The following is an 18910-nucleotide window of genomic DNA, read 5'->3' on the forward strand; positions in this document are numbered from 1 at the left end:
ACAACCCTGTCTTGTTTTTTATTTTAAGAGAAAAAAAAGAAAAAGAAAAAGAAAATAATGTAATTGGTATTTCTTTTGGAGAAAAAACAAAACATGGCAGACAAAAGTTTATGCCTACCCTTAACTCGGCTAATCTTTAAACAAGGTTCAACTCCTGTGGTTAATAACTGGCCATGCTCTGATCAAGTTATCGCCTTCCTCCTAACTCTAAAAGGCCTTCTATACATTTCAAAATGACATTTCTGCAGATGTAAAAAGGAAAAAGGTGGATCAGAGCGAGTGTCTTCTTTCAGGGTTAAACTAATACTAAACCAAAACTACAACCCAAAATATCTTCACCAGAATTAACTAGAGAGTTGGTAGTTCTCTGAAACTTGTATAAATTTTATTTATTACTGTAAATACTAAAATCACATTGAAAACACCTTAAAGTTAAACCACCTATTAGAGAAAAACCACTATGGAATCCAGTTTCTTTGACTGAACCTAGTTAACAAAAGAGGCAAAAGACATGGTTTGTGATGAAAGTTACGATTCAAATGCTAAGTATTTCCAAGCTTTAATAAAGTATATACCAATTCCAAGTACCAAGCATGATATCAAAATTCAAATTCATTTGTTTACTCTTAAATCAAAATTAAATTCTGTTCATTGAATCCTATCTTATTTGATTTACACAATGCATTCAAAGGTGTTATAATTAAGAAAAAGTAGCCATTGAATGCATCATGTATAAAAATACAATTAACATTTCGAAAACCACACTTAAGAGAGAAAATACCTGAAAAGTTAATTCTATTAATAAAATTATTTGAAACAATATCCTGCAGATAAAAATACATTTCTTGTATATACATGTAGATTTCTACATGAAAGATAGGATTCAGCTTCCAATGGAAAAGGGCTGATTCCTGATTAAGACATCTTAGATTGCCAAACCCATGTGATTACCACTGTGAAGAGAAAACAGAAGGAGAAAAGGGTTAGGTTAAAGGAAGAATAAAAGTTTAGTCACCTACTCTGGAAAAGTGTCAGAGTTTGGTGAAAAGCAGGAGATGAAGGCAGAAACGAAACACAGAAGACAAAAAAGGCCTTAACTCTGACTGGAAACAAAGATTCAAGCAAAGTTGAGAACATATGATACAGTTGCAATGAGATGCTTAAAACTAGAATCTGGTGGTTATAGTTATAGAATCTCAGTTAATCACCTTAAAATGGAATCAGACAAACATCTAAAATTTCATCAAGGACCATATTACATTGGCTAGATATAACTCAGCATGATTATCATTAAAAAACATAGAACAAAAAAAACTGCTCCAAATAACATCAAGTTATCAGAAGACATTTAAATCAGATCGTATTCACCAAAGCTTAAAAAGTCCCTGACTGGCTGTAAGAGACAGTATAGTACTCTAGAAAGAAATCCTACTGAGAGGTACCAGTGCCAGAAACTCCACTGGACCCTAGACAGGCCCTGCACTGTGGACTTTTCAAATGACTGGACCAGGTTGTGTCCAGCAAAATATCCTATTGCTTTGCTGACAATGAATTAAATTAAGATTGCTCCAAACAACCCCAATTGTGCTGGGGAAGGTAAGAAGTAAAATAAGATAAAGAAGTGTCACTGAAACCTCATGCAAACTAGAGCATTCAAGTTGTTGCTTCCTAGTTAATGCTGTATGCAGAAGTATCCTTTACATGACATTTTCCTAATAAAAGGTTCCCATTTCTTCACACATGAGAATAATTGCATTATTTGGGATCCTTGATCGTTATAAATCACTTACTGTCTCTTTCCAAAGACAAAGTTCTTTCATTTTACCCAAATCCTATACTGAAAAACAACCGAGGTGCTAAATGTTAGCATTTAGTTACCAGTTAGGAATGTCTGAAGAAACTACATCAACCTTAAAACAAAAAATGTTTTTGGTCAAATTTCAGACATATGTAATTTAAAAACTGACTGGCCCCACCAGGTTAAATATGAAGGGAGGCCCTAAGAACTCTGGAGAGCTTATACACACACAAGTGACTGTCACTTTTATATCCTAGTTTTATTAAATATTGCTTCTTTGGGATATGTTTAACAGCTCCCAAAACATTTCTGTGTAAGGATTCAAAGCGGCCATATTAAAATACAACTTCAATAAAAAGTTTGTCACAGTTTTACAGTATTCAAAAAAGACAGACCTGCTTTAAAAAAAACAACAAAAAAACCCAAATCAAAAGAGACCATTATACCCAAAACATAAGAAAACAATTAAATAAACATGTTTGGCATTTTCATTACTTTATAGTATAAAACAGAATATTAAATCTATTACTGGCAAGTGGACACTGATTTGTTACCTAGTTTGAAATGTGTCGCATTTAAACATACTATACAAGTTCACTATACAAAAGATTGATGGTCTTTTTGATGAAAGTGCACCCTGAAAAGTTTTGCCAGTTTAGAATATTTAGCTTTTAAGGTTTTTATTTATTTATTTATTTATTTATTTTTTAAAAAGTCCTTTTCCTTTTAAAAATTGATGGCTGAATTCAGCCTTTTTTGTGTGTGTGTTGTTTTTCATTTGTCAGCCTTCCTGGTTTAAAAATAGTGTCTATGGACGCCCACCAGGGGGCAGTGTAAGATTAGCCATTAAATCACGAACAGCTGCAAATATTGTGCATTCACCTGCAACAGAGAAAAATGGTCATTAGCTATCCGCAGTACAGGAGAGACGTTAACACACCGGTGAGGGGGGCGTTGATTAAAATCAGTTACGAATTTGAAATAAAGGACTATGTATTTCAAACTATTCAGATTTTTAGGCGATGAGATCTGGTGTGGACTAGCATATTATATTTGGGTGGGGTTTTGCTTTTGTCTCAGGAAGAAATCTGGGGCAACTGTCAAGTTTAAACAGAGAGAAAGAGACGCCCTCGGTGCATAGAAACAGTGTCCCAGTGGATAAGACTTTAAAATTGAACACTGTAGAATGCTTATGCGTTTTGGATTTAATGACAAGTTCTAAATTATATTTATGCATTGCTTACAACCTCGGTGATGTCCTCCTAATACTGCATGAGAGGTCAGACGAGAATGCCTCCAATAGGTAATAGGAATATTGTCCAATAGAACATTCTGTGACAATGGGAACGTGCGCTTTGTGGTTACTAAGCACTACTCTTGCTATGACACTGAGCACTTTTGTTTTCTAAAGTTATACCTTAAGACTGAAGTCAATTAAATGCAAAAATAAAGTGGGATTTTTATTTTATTTTGTTTTGTTTTTTTAAAGGGAAAAAAGGTGTATTTATACTTAAAAGTTATTTTTTTTCCTATTCTTTCCTTTTTGGTTGCCATGAGACAATAGTCTCACTATGTAACACAGACTGGCTTAGAACTCAAAATCCTCCTGCTTCAGCCTCCAAGTGCTGAGATTAAAGATTGAGTGTCCATTAAAGCACTGGACTAAGCTGGGATTTTTCTTCAAAGCTCTTCAATGTGAGATGGGCGAGGAAGCCTAAATATCACATATCAAAAATCTAAATATTCGATTTGTAGAGTCACCACTGATACCTCATCCTCAACTTTCTCTCTGCTGCTTAGTTCTTATGAAATATTTCAAATACTTAAATATTATAAAATAAACCGGATCTTTCCCACTAGAACATGTTTTTTAACACTACCTTTTTAAAAGGGGAAAACTGAAGAAGCCCTTGTATGGATGATGGCCTTCTGTCAAGGGGCAGGGCACACTGACTCTGTGCAAGTCACTGAGAGCCTTTGCTCCAAGCAGTGGAAAATGAAGGTACAGAACAAAAGGACAAAAGAAACCCAAAAGTTTGTCCAGCCAAAAAAGGAACAAAAGAAAAAAGAAAGCATTCCCACAATACCTTACCAACTTCTTAAAGAACTGAAGTAGGTGCGTGTGCGCGCGCATGTGTGTGCATGGATGTGTGTGCGTATGCACAGGCACATGCATACACACTTCTTTGACACTTTCATTGATAGGCCGAAAAATCTGCTTGATCATAATAGGATCAAAACATTTCCCTTATAATTTTTAAATTCCAGAAGATATAATACATAAAAATGATAATAGTCATGTCTATATGAAGGAATTGTGCTTATCAGAGTTCTACTACATTGCTACTTTGAGAATTCTGGCAGTTTTAAATTTTGATTCCTGAGGATTATTTTCAGCTGAAGAGATAGGTCAAAGAATGAAAGCAGAGAAGTGTCAGAAGTAAAAGTACTAGAACAAATGAAGCATACTGCTCTCTATTGCCCAGTATATTCCTTAGAAACTGAAGCAAGATCTTACCTAGGTATGATGTGGGGAACAAATAGCCAAAAAAAAAAACCAAAAAACAAAAAAAAACAAAAAACCAAACAACCTCATTTTCCTCAGGATCCCTAAAACTTTTCATACTGTGATACCTAAAAATGTTTCAGAGAACAGCTTTTTCCTTGTTTACCATAATTGTGTTAGCAAGGGATAAAGAGGACTTCCTTGGCATTAGACATGAGTGAACATCCATTTAAATTTCTAAGTATTAGAAATGAAAAAAAAAGTTCTTTTTGCTGAGCTTCATGTTTTAGAACCCCAAATTAGGTATTGCCAGGAGTCACATGTTAAGTGTGGGCTACTCCAGCATCGAAGCAACCTTATTTATCTTTCAAGAAACACTGGTTTCTTCGGAAATGTCCAGTCTCAGAGCTTCATTGTGCGCTCAGGGAAAAGGCTCACTTGCACCCACCTGACACTTACATAAGAAGCCCAAAAAGCAGTGATGCCATTTGTATCAGCTTTTATTCTTCACAAAACATTTAGAAGATACACAACTTTTAATAATAGTATTCTGTTCATGATCGAACCATGAAGTATGAGAAACCAACATGCATTCAACTTTGTGATGTACAGAGTGGCAGGTATTGATGGCAAGGCAGGAATTCACAGCCACAGAAAATCTATCATCCTAACCTAGGGCTTTGTGGCAATGTGTGCTATAAATACAAGCTTCTGGCATTAGCAACTGGCTCAGTCCCAATAGTAAATTGCTAACAAAAATGAAGTCCAGGCAGCAAAGAAATGGACAAAAATGAAGAACCAGTGAGAAAGAAAGAAAGCAACAAGCAGACACTAAGAGGGCCATGGCAACAGAGTGCTAGTACTAGGATTGGGGTGCAGAGAAGGGAAGGAGGGAGAAGAGGAGGAAAGTGGAGGCAGGTCTCTCTCAAAGGAATCCTTATAACATATACGCAATAAAATACTATCTACTGCTCATGTACCTTGTCGTGGTGGGTTCATCTCTGCAAACCTCTTCAGAATGTTGCTGACCATCATGGGCGCAGCAACAGAAGAGTTCTGCTGTCTGGGAATGTCTGCCTGCTGGGTGGTACCTGAAGCCATGTCATAAATGATTGGAACTATTATACTAACAGGTTCTTGGGGAGGGACTGATGTTTTCTGAGTTAGCTGAAGCTGTAGACACACAAAGAAAATAAAAAACAGAAAATCAAATATTTGTCTTAATTGGTGCAAGGTACTATCATTTACTTTCAGATTAAGATACAGCAAATACAAGAAAATTAAATAAGATAAAAAAGTGACAAACAACTGAGTATTATGATTGTCTCACAATTACTAACTTGAATACATTTCTGTTGTTACTAAGGGAACAGTGAAGAAATATGGTCTTATAGCGGGCAATAACCGCTAACATAACAAATTGTTTTATTACTTTCACATGGCTGTTTCCTCAGAAACTCTGCACATGCACAGATGATGTCAGGTGTTACTTACAAAAAACAGCATTTTGGATTTCAACACCACAGCTGGTGTCCCAGGAGGTGCAATTGGTGGTGCGCTGGGAGGGATGGTGAGGCAAAACTGAACGTTCCATTTTAGTTGGGTTGCTTGGTCTGGGAACTGTTGTGAAAGGGGAGAAATTATAACAAAATTCCTGTTAACATTTAAAATCACATCTAGTCTGGAGTCTGAGGAGGTAAGACTTCCACATTCTATTCAATCATTCAGACAGCATGCACTTTCTTGAAGGAAATATACACTAATATACATGAAGTCACTAATGAAAACTTGGGGGTAAATTTGTGTGCTCTGTTCTCATTCATTCCTGAATGCTTCATTACTATTCCCAAGGCTAATACTTCAGCTTCTACAGTGTTTCCAACATCCAGCTACTTTTGTTTCACTGTTTTCAAAGAAGCCATCAAACCTCAGGGCTTCACTGCTTCTTCCTTGAACCCCTAGCAATCCCAGTGGCTTACTCGTTGGGTGCATGCTTACAGCTACTATCAGGGCCACATCTTGAGTGAGGCTCTAATCATGCTCACAAATACTGAGTACGCTATGACTTAAGCTGCCCCCTCCCACAATTAAGGTCTAACACATGACACTTAAGGCTCTCATTGACTGGGGTCCATTAGGTTTCCAAGTCCTGTTTCTAACTGGTTCCTTAAACAAACTAGGCAAATAGTGTCAATGGTTTAGAAGGATAGTTCACTGGTGCTTTTGCAGACAGATATTACTCCTTCAAAATCTCAAAGACATCTTTCTGACATACAAGGTCTGTTACAGACTAGCACATCAAAAGACAAATGTTAATATAAAACTAAAAGAACAAAAACAAAAAAACTTTCTCCCCAATCCGGATAGTAAAATGTGAACAGAAATGAGGGAGGTATTAGGCTAATCAAATCACCACCAGATAAATATCAAGATCAAAAGACTGGGAGATTGAGAGAATAACTAATCAACTATCACCAGGGTTCAAACTAAATAATTTTAAGAAATACTCACAGTATGGGGCTAGAAAGATGGCTCAGCAGGTAAGAGTGCTCACTGCTCTTCCAGAGGAAGCAAGTTCAGTTCCTAGCACTTACGTGGGGTGGATCAAACTAACTTTAACTCCAGCTTAAAGGGACCCAATGCCCTCTCTTTAGGCCTCTGCCCACGCCCACACCCACACACATATGACATATATATAGATACACATATATACCCATACAAAATCAAATGAAAATAAATCTTGGGGTAGAGCGATGGCTCAGAGGTTAAGAGAGCTTGTTCTTGCAGAGGACCCAAGTTTAGTGTCCAGCACCCATGTCACACAACTCACAACCAAATCCAGGGAATTCAATGACCTCTTTTGGCTTCATGGGCACTGCTCTAACATGCACAAACCCAGACATAGACCAACACACACACACAATTGAGATTTCAAAAAATAAATAAATTTTTAAAAATAAATAATGGTGCTAGGGTCAGCAGTTAAGAGAATTGGCTCCTCTTCAGAGGACCTGGCTTTGGCTCACAATCATCTGTAACTCTAGCCCCAGGGAGTCTGACATTACTGTCAGGTATCCTAGAGCACTTATGTGGTACACAGACACACATGCAAGCAAACAGCCCATAAAAATAAGTAAATTTTCAACATAGAAAAAGAAAAGAAAAGAAAAAATAGCTGAAACTACCAAAGGTAGAAACATAAAAAGAGAAGAAAAAAAAAGATTGATAACTGAGCTTGGTGTGCTTGTGGGACTAGAAACTGGTAAACCTCTACAGAGGAAAATTTACTAGGATCTATCAAAGTGACATGAATATATCTGTATCTATATTTCACAGCTATCAAATAAATAAAAAATATTTTATAATAAAAATAGACACAAGTACATAACAATATAGGAGCAAGACATTTCCACTTCTCATAAGATCATCTCTGCAAAAAGAGTTAGTTACTGGGAACTCTGAACAGAGAATGGCTGGAGAGTGGTTACTGGGTAATTCCTCTATCTATCACCTTATCCTGAATTGAAAAGACATAGCAGAATTGTGTCATCTTGTCACAGCCAAATTTTAAGTCAAGAATTTAATTCAATTTAAGCCTTTAACAACCTTTATAGCGGCCAATGAATAACTATGAGTTTGAGGCCAGTCTATTAAAAGAAAGAAACATATTTTAAGAGAAAAAATCAAAAGTAAACAAAATAAGTGAACAAGAATAAATATTTCTCTGCATCAGAAAAGCTTTTGTTTCTCAGTAACTCACCAGCTCCAACTTCATAATATGCACACAGTCGCGGAGGATGTGTGTTGGTGCTCCCAACAGCTTAGTGAAGGCTATAAGTGTGTTGGCTTTAAATGGAGGTCCTGCAACCTATGATGGGGGGGAAAGAAATCACCTTACTCTTCACTCTACTTTGACTTTTCTGGTTCACTGACTAAATTACAAGCATGCATTAAAAAACACATACTTGGGTTGGGGGATGATGGTGCATGCCTTTAATCCCAGCACTCGGGAGGCAGAGGCAGGTAGATCTCTGTGATTTTGAGGCCAGCCTGGTCTACATGAGCTAGTTCCAGGACAAGCTCCAAAGCTGTGGTAGAATTGTCTGTATTCTGTCAATCATGTTTTAAATAAAATGCTGATTGGCCAGGCAGGGGTGTAGGCGGAAAAACCAGATAGGAAGTGGAAATGATGCAAGGAGAGCAGGAGAATTCTGGGAAGGAGGAAGCTGATTCCTCCCACTCCTGCCCAGATCACCGAAGCAGCAGGATGTGAGCTGCCCCAACTGAAAAAGGTACTGAGCCACATGGCTAACATAGATCAGAAAAATGGGTTAATCAATATGTGAGAGTTAGCTAATAAGTAGCCTGACCTAATGGGCCAATCAGCATTATAACTTATAGAGATCTCGGTGTGATTTTACTTTGGGACTAAACAGCTGGGGGGCCAGACAGGACAGAAAAACCCACAAACAAACAGGCCCGACCCCCTCATGTTACACAAAGCTACAGAGAAACCCTGTCTTGACAAAAAACAAAACAAAACACACTCAGGGCTGGACAAATGACTCATTGGTTAAGAGCACTGGTTGCTCTTCCATAGGTTCTGTGTTTTATTCTCAGCAACCACATGGTGGCTCACAACCATCTATAATGGGATCTGATGCCCTCTTCTGGCATAAAGATATGCATACTGATAGAGCACTTATATACATAAAACAAATAAATTTTAAAAAAAGAAAACGCATACTCTTGTTTCGAAGAATTTCTCCAAAACTTGAAGCTCATCAGGTTTCCACTGTCCTGCATTTTCAGGTGTTACTTTTAGCTGAAGGGTCTGGTTGGTTTTGGGACTAAGGGCTACTCTGCATTTCAGGGCATCTGTCTTGAACATGATTACACCGGGTTCATTGGAATTAATCAGCTGCAACTGCAAAACAAGGATGAAGCAAATAAACAAGGAAAGACAAACATATTGTTGACAGAATTGTCACAATAGAAAACCAACTAAGTTGGTCCAGGCTAGCCAGATGAGAGTCACAGAGTCCAACATTAGAGGGACCATAAGTAGCAGAACTAAGGCTGCAACACAGCTCACATCATCGCTAAGCTGAATGTTAATTTATTCAATGTATCTTAATATTGGGAAGGGATACAGTGACAAGAGAAGGCAAAGAGAGAATTTGATCAAAGTAGATCATGGCCACATATGAAAAACATCAAAGCAGGAACTGCTTTTCTTGAGGATGTAGATTCACTTCCCAGCACCCACATGGTGCCTCACAACTCTAAGTATAGTTCTAGGGATATCTGATGCCTTCTTTGGGCCTCCATGTGCACTGTGCACATCTAATACACAGACATGAAGGTAAAAACACTCATAAAATACAATTAAAACTAAAGAAAATCAAATGAAACACACTATTTTATATAATCCAAACAAGGCAATAATTTCTTAAAATAGTTTTTTACATTCTTTTTCAAGATCTGATTATAAAGCCAGGCAGTGGTGGCGCACACCTTTAATCCCAGCACTTGGGAGGCAGAGGCAGGAGAATCTCTGAGTTCGAGGCCAGCCTGGTCTACAAGAGCGAGTTCCAGGACAGTCTCCAAAGCTACAGAGAAACCCTGTTTTGACAAACCAAATAATAATAATAATAATAATAATAATAAAATTAAAAAAAATAACTGACTATAAGATTGTGAAATGACTTTCAGGTAACTACTGTATAGTAGATATTATAAATAGTGACCAGTTTGGATACTTCATTAATACACACAGATTCTGGCAATAATGGTAACTATAAATTAAGAACACATACCAAAATAATATCTTAAGGCTTTACATGGAGCACTCTGAATGCCCATAAGTGTTACCAGTCAGGTAGATACTATCTACATCAGAGCACAACTCAGAAAACCTAGCAGCCAGACTATAGAATTACTGCTCTCAATATCAACCTATTTCTTAAGGTTATCACCATAAGATAACCATAAGGTTATCACCATGTCTGTTTCTACAAGGCTTTTAAACAAATATGATTGCTCGTGTATTTTTTAAAACTAAACCCTAACATCTATGACCAACATGTTGATTTTGATGAAGACTCAGCTTCAAAGTCAGTCTGCCTACAAAGGTATTCCAGACAGCAAATAGTCATTTGTATATGCAAGGGGAGACCTTGTGTGCGTTGGTTCCTTGCAATGTAATAACCTATTCCCAGGTCAGGGTTAGCCATATTATCTAGAAAACACAGAACAGTAAACTGGAAAACCCTCTAACCTAAGAAGAGAAAATGATGGGGTTCATCTTTAATGCTAGGCAACGAAGTGAAGTATATATAATACTAACAAAATGGTTAAGAAGGTGACAGAGTGTCCCTCACAAAGACTTTATTCTCCCTTTGAAAAGGACCACTTCGAAAGTCACATAGCACTCGTACCGTTTCCTGTTGAATAATTCTTTGAAGGTGTCGCCTCATGATGACAGATCCAAGGAATCTCTCAAGTGGGGAACAAAGGTAACTGCCTGCCAGGCCAGGCACAAGGCCCGGAGTTGGAGAGGGTAATAGTAAGATGTTCAAGGCACTATGAGTGAGGATGGTGGGTATGGATGCTGCCCAGGAGCGCTGAGGTAGTTTGCGAGGTGGAGGCATGTTGGTTGGCATTGTCTGGGAACCTTTTGGAAAGAAAAACAAATAATTTCATTTGCAAATACACACTATCCCATTATTGTCTGTTTTGTCTTCATCACAGATGATGTAACTGAGACTCTTGTAATTATTTCTTGTCACCAAGGAATCTTATGTCAGTCATCAGACAACAATCAGCTGCCATGATTCTCCTGATTGTTTCCAGGCCCCTTTCAACATGACCCTGCAGGAACTCTTTCAAGGAAATGGGATCTGCTTCTCAACCTGGAATCTCCTTGGCCATAACCAAACAGATTACAATGGAAGAGATGCTCGACTAGGTACAGGACTTCATGTGCTTTCCTCTAACTTCTACCCACTGTGTAAAAAAACCATGATCAAGTGTGAGACCACATAGAGCACAGAGAAGTCATGTCAACTGAGGCTATGTTAGGTCTCCTACTGCAGACACACAAGTAAGCTGAGTAGAGTCTCAAAGTACAGAATCATAAGCCAACAAAGCATTGGTTTTTTTAGCACTAAAATTATGTAACAAAAGTAAACATATATATTTGTAAAATTCTCTTAATTTCTATAGTTTTGTTGGTTAACAAGGTATCTTTTATGGTTCACTAGTGTAGACAAACAGTTGCTGTGTAGACAGAGGTGCTGGGACTCACCTCCTAAGACTTCTGGAGACAACCCTTTTTCTTACTACATTTTCCCTTTGCTAATTAATACTGTGAACTGATTTACAAAGGAACAAAGTTTAAGGTTTGGAAATCCTTATTTGAGAAATACACTGTGACTTTATGCCAGGGCCAAATGACAGAAATCATATATTGGTAATACTTTAGAACACAATGCTGGCAACACTCACTTGTGCCAGCTCGGGGGGAATGAGAAGCATCTGGAACAGGAGAATGTAGAGAGGGGTTGGCTGGTGACATTCCAGGCAAACGGGTTGCTGGTGAGGGTCCAGACACTTGAGGAGACCCAGGCCAGTTTCCTGCTCGTCCACTTGGTGACACCATAGTATACGGAGAACTAGGGTCAAGAGTTCCTAGAGAAAAAAGCAAATAGATGATTCTCAAAATATGTATTTTAATGTCCTCAAAGGATGTGACAACAGTCATAGCCTCAAATAGTGAGCCATTATAGCTATCTTTCACTAAAGCTTGATGTTTCTAAACACATCATACCTAAGTCTCTATTTTGTGGTGTTTGTGTACTTTCTGTGTGTTTGTTTTTTGAAACACGGTTCTCTTTGCATACCCCTGGCTAGACTGGAATTCACTATATGGACCAGGATGATCTTGAATTCACAGAAATCCACCTGCCTCTGCCTCCCAAGTGCCAGAATTAAAAGCATGCAACACTATACCAGCTAGAGTTTGTGTACTTTCAAACTGGATTAAAGACTTGTAAAAATGAAAAGGATAAATTACTTTCAGACAAGCTTCCAAACAGATAAAGAAAAATCAAGTTCCACTGAAAGGAAGACCAGCCCTGGCAAATTATGTTTCCATTCTACTGAAAAAAGGATGAGAGAGGAAAACTACACAATTTCTTTATTCAGCGAAGGCCACACTGACTAAGAAATAGAACTGAGAATCAAGTTTTGAAAGCAGTGGATTCCTTAGCAATTTGATATTTTAAACTATACCAAAACCACCTTTGACATACTGTTTATATTCTTTTGTCACCAAATAATACACTGATAAAATAAATAATCTTGACTTATAAAAAAGGAAGTCTTATAAATAAGTAAGACAGCACAAGAAAGTAGGCAAGGTGTATATAAATTGGTGAGAATAAAATAAAAGACACTAAAGACAAATGGGAATTCGAAAAGTAAGTTTGCGTCAAGTAAGTGAAATTTAACTAACAGTCAAGACATGTATATCCAATAGTAAAACACCATTTTTTCACCTAGTAAATGGCCAAATTTTTAGAAAATCTTAATATACCATGTTGGTAATGTCGCAGAACAACAGACATTGCCCCAATAAGACTACAGGAAATTGGTATAGCCTTTCAGGTGAGCAATTAGCCCAATGTTGCAAAAGCTTTAGAATTTCTCAAATGTGGTACATGTTTAGGAACTTACCTAAGGTGATCATCATGGATGTGAGTACATATGGTACCATTTTAAATTGTGGGGAAAAAATAGAAACATTCAAAATAGATATAATACAGGACAATAGTTAGCTATGGTATATATGCCCTTGAGAAAAGAGATAAGATGGCTGGTGAAATGAAAACATCAGAGTCATGTGTCCTGTCCTATGCTTTTAATCACAGACAAGGAATACTATGAAGCCATGTAGTATGATGATGGGGAATTTTTACTGACAAATGTTTAAACACAACAGTGTTAGTAATAATTAAAGTCCTAGCTAAAAACAGCTGAAAGACTAAGGAAGTTCTTTAGGTTCTGATGTCCATGGTGTTCACGATATTTAAGTGAATTGTGTATGGATAATTCACTGCCATGTGGGATGGGGAGGAGATGTGTGTTAGTGTGTGTATAAAACAGGTCTGCAAGAATATATCCCAAATCAGGGGCTGGAGAAATGGCTCAGTGGTTAGGATCACTTGTTCTTGCAAGGAATCCAGAATTTGGTTCCCAGCATACACACAGAAGCACATAACCACCTGTAATTCCAATTCCAGCGGATCTGATGTTCTTTTCTGACCTCCAGGGGTACCAGGTATGTGCATGGTACACATACATACAAGAGAACAAAATACTCATATGCATAAAATAAAAATAAATAATTCTTAAGAAATATATCTGAAATCAGTGATACAAAATGCCTCTGAGAAAAGAGATAAGATGGCTGGTGAAATGAAAACATTGGAGTCAGATGTCCTGTACTATGCTTTTAATCACAGCACTTGGGATGGGGGTGTTGCTGTGATTTAAAGGTCAGCCCGGGATATACAGTGAGATCTTGTATAACAAGCAAAATGACAACAAACACAAAGGGGACATTTCACTGGCTATCTCAACCTGATCTTTATTTGTATCCATTCAAAATAAATTTTTTTCAGTTGAAAATTCAAGTTTCAAAACAATTCATATGGTAAGGTAACCAGATAGGGGGAACTATCTGAGAGGAGGACAAGTCAAAAGCTAGAGAGCAAGCACAGAAAAATATAGAAAGTCCAATAAGCATGCAGCAGGTGACAGGAAGGGCAGAGCAAGGAAAGAGAGAAGACAGTCACAGACCAACCAGTCAGTGCCTCTGTGTTGAAAAACTAAGAAAAATGTCTATTTTTGTCCACATCTCAATAAATAAATACTAATTTTTCAATAAGAAATTTGATTTAACAAAAATTACTTTCATATCAAGCTCTAAATGCTACAGCGATTTCTGTGTATGGACTCACCATGTGGACTAGCAAAACTGGCCCCTGGTCCTATTGAGATTCCATGCGAGGATGGGGGAGGAGTTGGAACAAATGACGCTGGTGATGGGGCTCGCAAAGCCCCACTGGGGGAGCTGGCAGCATGCAGATTTCCTAATAAAGGAAAATAATTACAGATGATCTCACAGGACACATATTATGTCCTGTCCAAGGACCACAGGTTAAAAAAAATCTCCCTAGAGACTATAGAGACAAGCAGAAAAGGTCCCATAAATAGCATGAAGGAAAATTGGAAAGACTTCACTATTGCAAGAAAGTTCAAGTCCACAGGTCCATGTTATAACCCTCATACTCACTAACTGAAAAGAAATTGCGTCCAACACACTTTTTAATAAACAAGTAGGTGAGTTTATCAGCTCACCTATTTTGCCAAGCACTATTCTAGGCATGGAAGACATTGTTAACATAAGAGACAATTTCTGCCCTCATGGAGTATGCATTCTAGTAAAATTAGCATGATAAATCTATAAGGTAACGGCAAGTGCTGTGGAGAAAACCAGTGCAAAGGAAAGGGACAATTCTTTGTGGTGGCAGAGGTCAAGACTCTAAAGGGACACAAGAACCAGACAGGAAGAAAATGCAGGACATAGCACAGGGAATAAGATAATCCAGGCAAAACAGATGAGTCACTCTAAAGGCCCCAAAGAAAGGATAGTTTGTGTGATAGGGCAGGGACCAGGGTGCTAGAAAAGAGTAAACAAGGGTGGCATAAGAGGCCAGACAGTGGTAGCATATGCCTGTAATTCAGTATTTGGGAGGCAGAGGCAGATGGATCTCTGTGAGTTCAAGGCCAGCCTAGTCTACAAAGCAAGTTCCAGGACAGTCAGAGCTGTTACACAGAGAAATCCTGTGTGTGGGGGGGGAGGGAGGGGAGCAGTTTAGGGGTAAATTGTGTTCCAGATCACATATGGACTTGTAGGCCACTCAAGTTATTTGATTTGCCTCAGATGTTGGGTAACCAATAGCATCTGGAGTAGAAGCCATTAACTAACTTCTGTTCCAGGAGGATCAATCTGACTGGAACTAGCTGCAAAGGTGACTGAAGAATGGCTGAGGTACTGCAAGGTGCTTGAATTTGGGGTTGAACACAAAGGGTAGTCAACAGTATTTGGTAAATAACTCAATGTGGGTATAAAAGCAAAGAGTGCTCTACATGTCTTTAGCTACAGCCTGACTAACATGATGACAGAGGGGTTGCCCTTCCTGAACTAGGATGCCTATGCAAGGATCATGACTCAGGTCTAGGAAACCATGAACTTAGTTTCAGCCATAGAGAGTTGTGGCAATCCACTAAATATTAGGTGCAAGTGAATAGTTCCAGGATGAGGTCTAAAATACATACAAAAGCATGGAGACAGGCACTTAAAGCCATGGGACTGATTTTAACTTTGAGGGTTCTGAAAGGGAGAACATATAAATACTTGCTATATGATCACTCAATATTAGCAGGTTTCAAATTCTTTATGATAATATAGGATTTCATTTTATGTTGTATAATACTATCTCATACTCAATAAACGTCAGTCAACTTGATTAACCCTTATGTGTTATATTTACCTATTTAGCTGTATGATCTGACAAGTGACTTAACTTCTCCATGTCTTGGTTTTTCTCTATAAAATGGGGATAATAATGGGACCTATGCCATAAATTTGTTGTGAGGATTAAATGAGTAAAGTGCTTAGAACAGGGCTTGGCATATTCGTAGCAAGCACTCACTGTATACCTGCCTACTACTATAATCAATCAAAATTTATTTTCCCCTTCCTCCTATGCAACAATCTCCCCCTTCCTAGAGACACACTCCCCTAGGGTTCTGGGTCTCTAATTGCCTACCTCCTCCCCAGCTGTGCCTCTCTGGTATTCACAGGGCCTAAGCTCTCCCACCCACTAAGGGTCTAATGACTCTGGGCAAATCTTCAAGCTATAGTCCAAGAAACTTTGATAAGCTGTAGGCTCCATAGAGCCAACTGGCTACCACACACTTAGATTTGGAAAACTTCAGGACTTTCACAACCTTATAAAGTTAAGAAAACTTCCCTCTGTAGCATTGAAACTAGTTCCTCTCTGTTAAGAAAACTGAGCCCTTTTGTGGTCCTATTATAGTCCAAATATGGATGGCTGATACAATAAAGACCAAACTTTTAGAAAAGGCCCTGTTTCTTCATATTCTGGCCATTCAGGACAATGTCCTCTGGGACTTCAGGTTCCCACACACATGGTGTGATCTGCCTGAAATACCTACATTGTCTGTGTCCTTGCATCTGGCCCGCTTTAACCCACCCTTCAGGTCTCATCTTGACCCATATCAAGGTGAAGAAGGCAACGAAGCATCTCCAGTGCAGAAATGGCTGGTCCTCCCTGGAGGGAGGGGGGAGGACCTTGAACTTCCCACAGGGCAGGAAACCCTGACTGCCCTAAGGGACGAAGAGGGAGGAGGAAGAGGGGCAGAAATGGAAACTTTTATAATTTAATAAAATTACTTTCAAAAAAAAAAAGAAAGAAATGTCTGGTCCTCTAACGAACAGTCTTTCAAAAGCCTGGATGGCCCCTTTGCAAGGCTCAAAACCTGAGGCATTACAGGTGGCAATGGTTAGGGAGTCTTAACAGGAAGCATACACACAGCCTCCAAAAACCAGGAAATTCAATTTCCTAAAAAAGTACAAAAAAAAAAAACCCTCAAAGATTTGGCTGCCTGGTTTCTTCCCTTAGGACCCCTTTTAAAAGAAAAAAAAAACCACCTGTCACTGTAATAAACTGAAGAATAATCTGAGTGGCTGTGAGAGGCATGCAGCAGAGGAAGAAGATGCCAAGATGAGACTGGCTGATCAAGGGCATTTGGAGTATCAAGTAGTCTAATCTGGGACCAAGGCAGATTACAACTGGTTGATCAGAGAAGTACATGTACAGCCAGGTTACAGACTAAACACTTCTTGGGATTTATTTCACTAAATTCTTACTATGTCTCCAATGAAAGTATTTTATGATATTCTCAGATACAAATGGAAGTGAGCAAATTAAATAAGTCAGACCAGTTCATCTCTCATCAGATTAACAAGTTCTGCAGGATCATGCACATTTCTTATATGTATGCATACTTATACATACATATCTGTATTAAGAGATTTTGGAAGAGCAATTTATAAAGGAAAAAACTCACATGCTAGCAATTCTGCTTTACAAGGTGAAAATTGTAAAGTAAACATATTTGTTGAATTTATTACTAAAACTCAAGTGCTTAGGGATCTTGCTTAATAGTAAAGCATTTGTCTAGCATGTATGAGGCCTTGGGTTCCATCATAGACACAAACACACAAAATCTAGTTAGTATGTTGAGCATCCTCGAATGATAAAAACATCCTTTAGTTGACTAATCTATTAAATCAAAGGCTTTTACTATACAATTTTTAAAATTATTTCTTTTTCTTCTTCTTGTAATACTAAGAACTGAACCTAGGGTCTCATGTATGCTATACAAGCACTCAAACACTAAACTATGCCCCATCCCATTTTGTATTTTTCTGCTTATAAGGTCCTGAACTTTTCAATCCTGTTATTCCAGCCTGCCAAGTAGCTAAGATTATGAGTTTACATCACCAGGCCTAGCAAATTATTATTTTCTTATATGTTACATGCAATATCGCACAATAAATCTTTAGATAAAATAGTTTGTGATTTAATTTTTCATTATATTCATTTAACTATGGGAGCTGGAAGGTAAGAGGTTTTTTTTTAACCCCTTAAGAAATCTGTTACCTCCGAGCAGTGATGGCACACACCTTTAATCCCAGCACTCAGGAGGCAGAGGCAGGTGGGATCTCTGTGAGTTCAAGGCCAGCGTAGTCCACAGAGTGAGTTCCAGGACAGGCTCCAAAGCTATAGGGAAACACTGTATCAAAAAAAATCCAAAGAATCATTCAGTCAAAAGTAAAAATTTGGCATGCCACCCACATTTTACAGTGCATAGGATGGCCCAGCAAAGCCATTTTGTCAGGACAAATAAGGTGTCAAGGGACTGACTCTGGGAACTAGAGAGCAGACCACTGCCACATCCAGCAAGGCTTAAGCGAGAGCAGAAGGCTAGAAATGACATAGGAGTCAAACATGGTGGTGTACTCTATAACCCCAGCACTAGGAGGAGAAGGCAGAAGGATCACGGCCTCAAGACTATCTTGGGCTACAAAGTGAGTTTAAAGCCAACCTGGGCAACATTAGTCCATTTCAAAACAAACAAACAAACAAACAAACAACAAACAAACAAACAAAAAGAGTGAAAAGGGGCATAGGCTGAAAAGGCTTTGTTCCAATTTGTTCATTTACTGAAGCAGATAGGCAGTGGGTAAAATTTGGCCCTAAGCCTACAACTGTCAACCGTTAATGCAGACCATGAGATTAGTAGCAACCCTGGGAGTGATACCATGTGTCTCACTCTGGACACTTGAAATAAACATTATAAAGTGCTCCTAAAATACCATAAATGTGAATTTCCCAACACTACTTCAACGAAAGCAGGCAATTATCTAGTCAGAGAACAGAAAAAGA

The 18910-nt window shown here is 38.3% G+C and overlaps 1 protein-coding gene across 2 annotated transcripts in view; it reads right to left on the reverse strand.

The window, feature by feature from the left end:
* Positions 1–363: 363 nt before the first annotated feature.
* Med14 (mediator complex subunit 14) overlaps positions 364–18910 on the reverse strand; it is a 93477-nt gene continuing 74930 nt past the window's right edge. The window contains exons 24-31 of one of the 2 annotated variants that reach the window (XM_087902493.1): positions 14330–14461; positions 11814–11996; positions 10745–10980; positions 9052–9231; positions 8065–8172; positions 5799–5924; positions 5285–5477; positions 364–2680 (exon numbers count right to left, since the gene is read on the reverse strand). In XM_087902493.1, the coding sequence (XP_087758619.1) occupies positions 2607–2680; positions 5285–5477; positions 5799–5924; positions 8065–8172; positions 9052–9231; positions 10745–10980; positions 11814–11996; positions 14330–14461 (1232 nt within the window). In that variant the 3' untranslated portion in view covers positions 364–2606. The remainder of the gene's footprint in view (positions 2681–5284; positions 5478–5798; positions 5925–8064; positions 8173–9051; positions 9232–10744; positions 10981–11813; positions 11997–14329; positions 14462–18910) is intronic. The other variant, XM_087902494.1, reaches the window with a different exon arrangement.

This window comes from Myodes glareolus, chromosome X, assembly GCF_982192425.1.
Source record: "Myodes glareolus chromosome X, mMyoGla1.1, whole genome shotgun sequence".
NCBI classification, from domain to species: Eukaryota; Metazoa; Chordata; class Mammalia; order Rodentia; family Cricetidae; genus Myodes; species Myodes glareolus.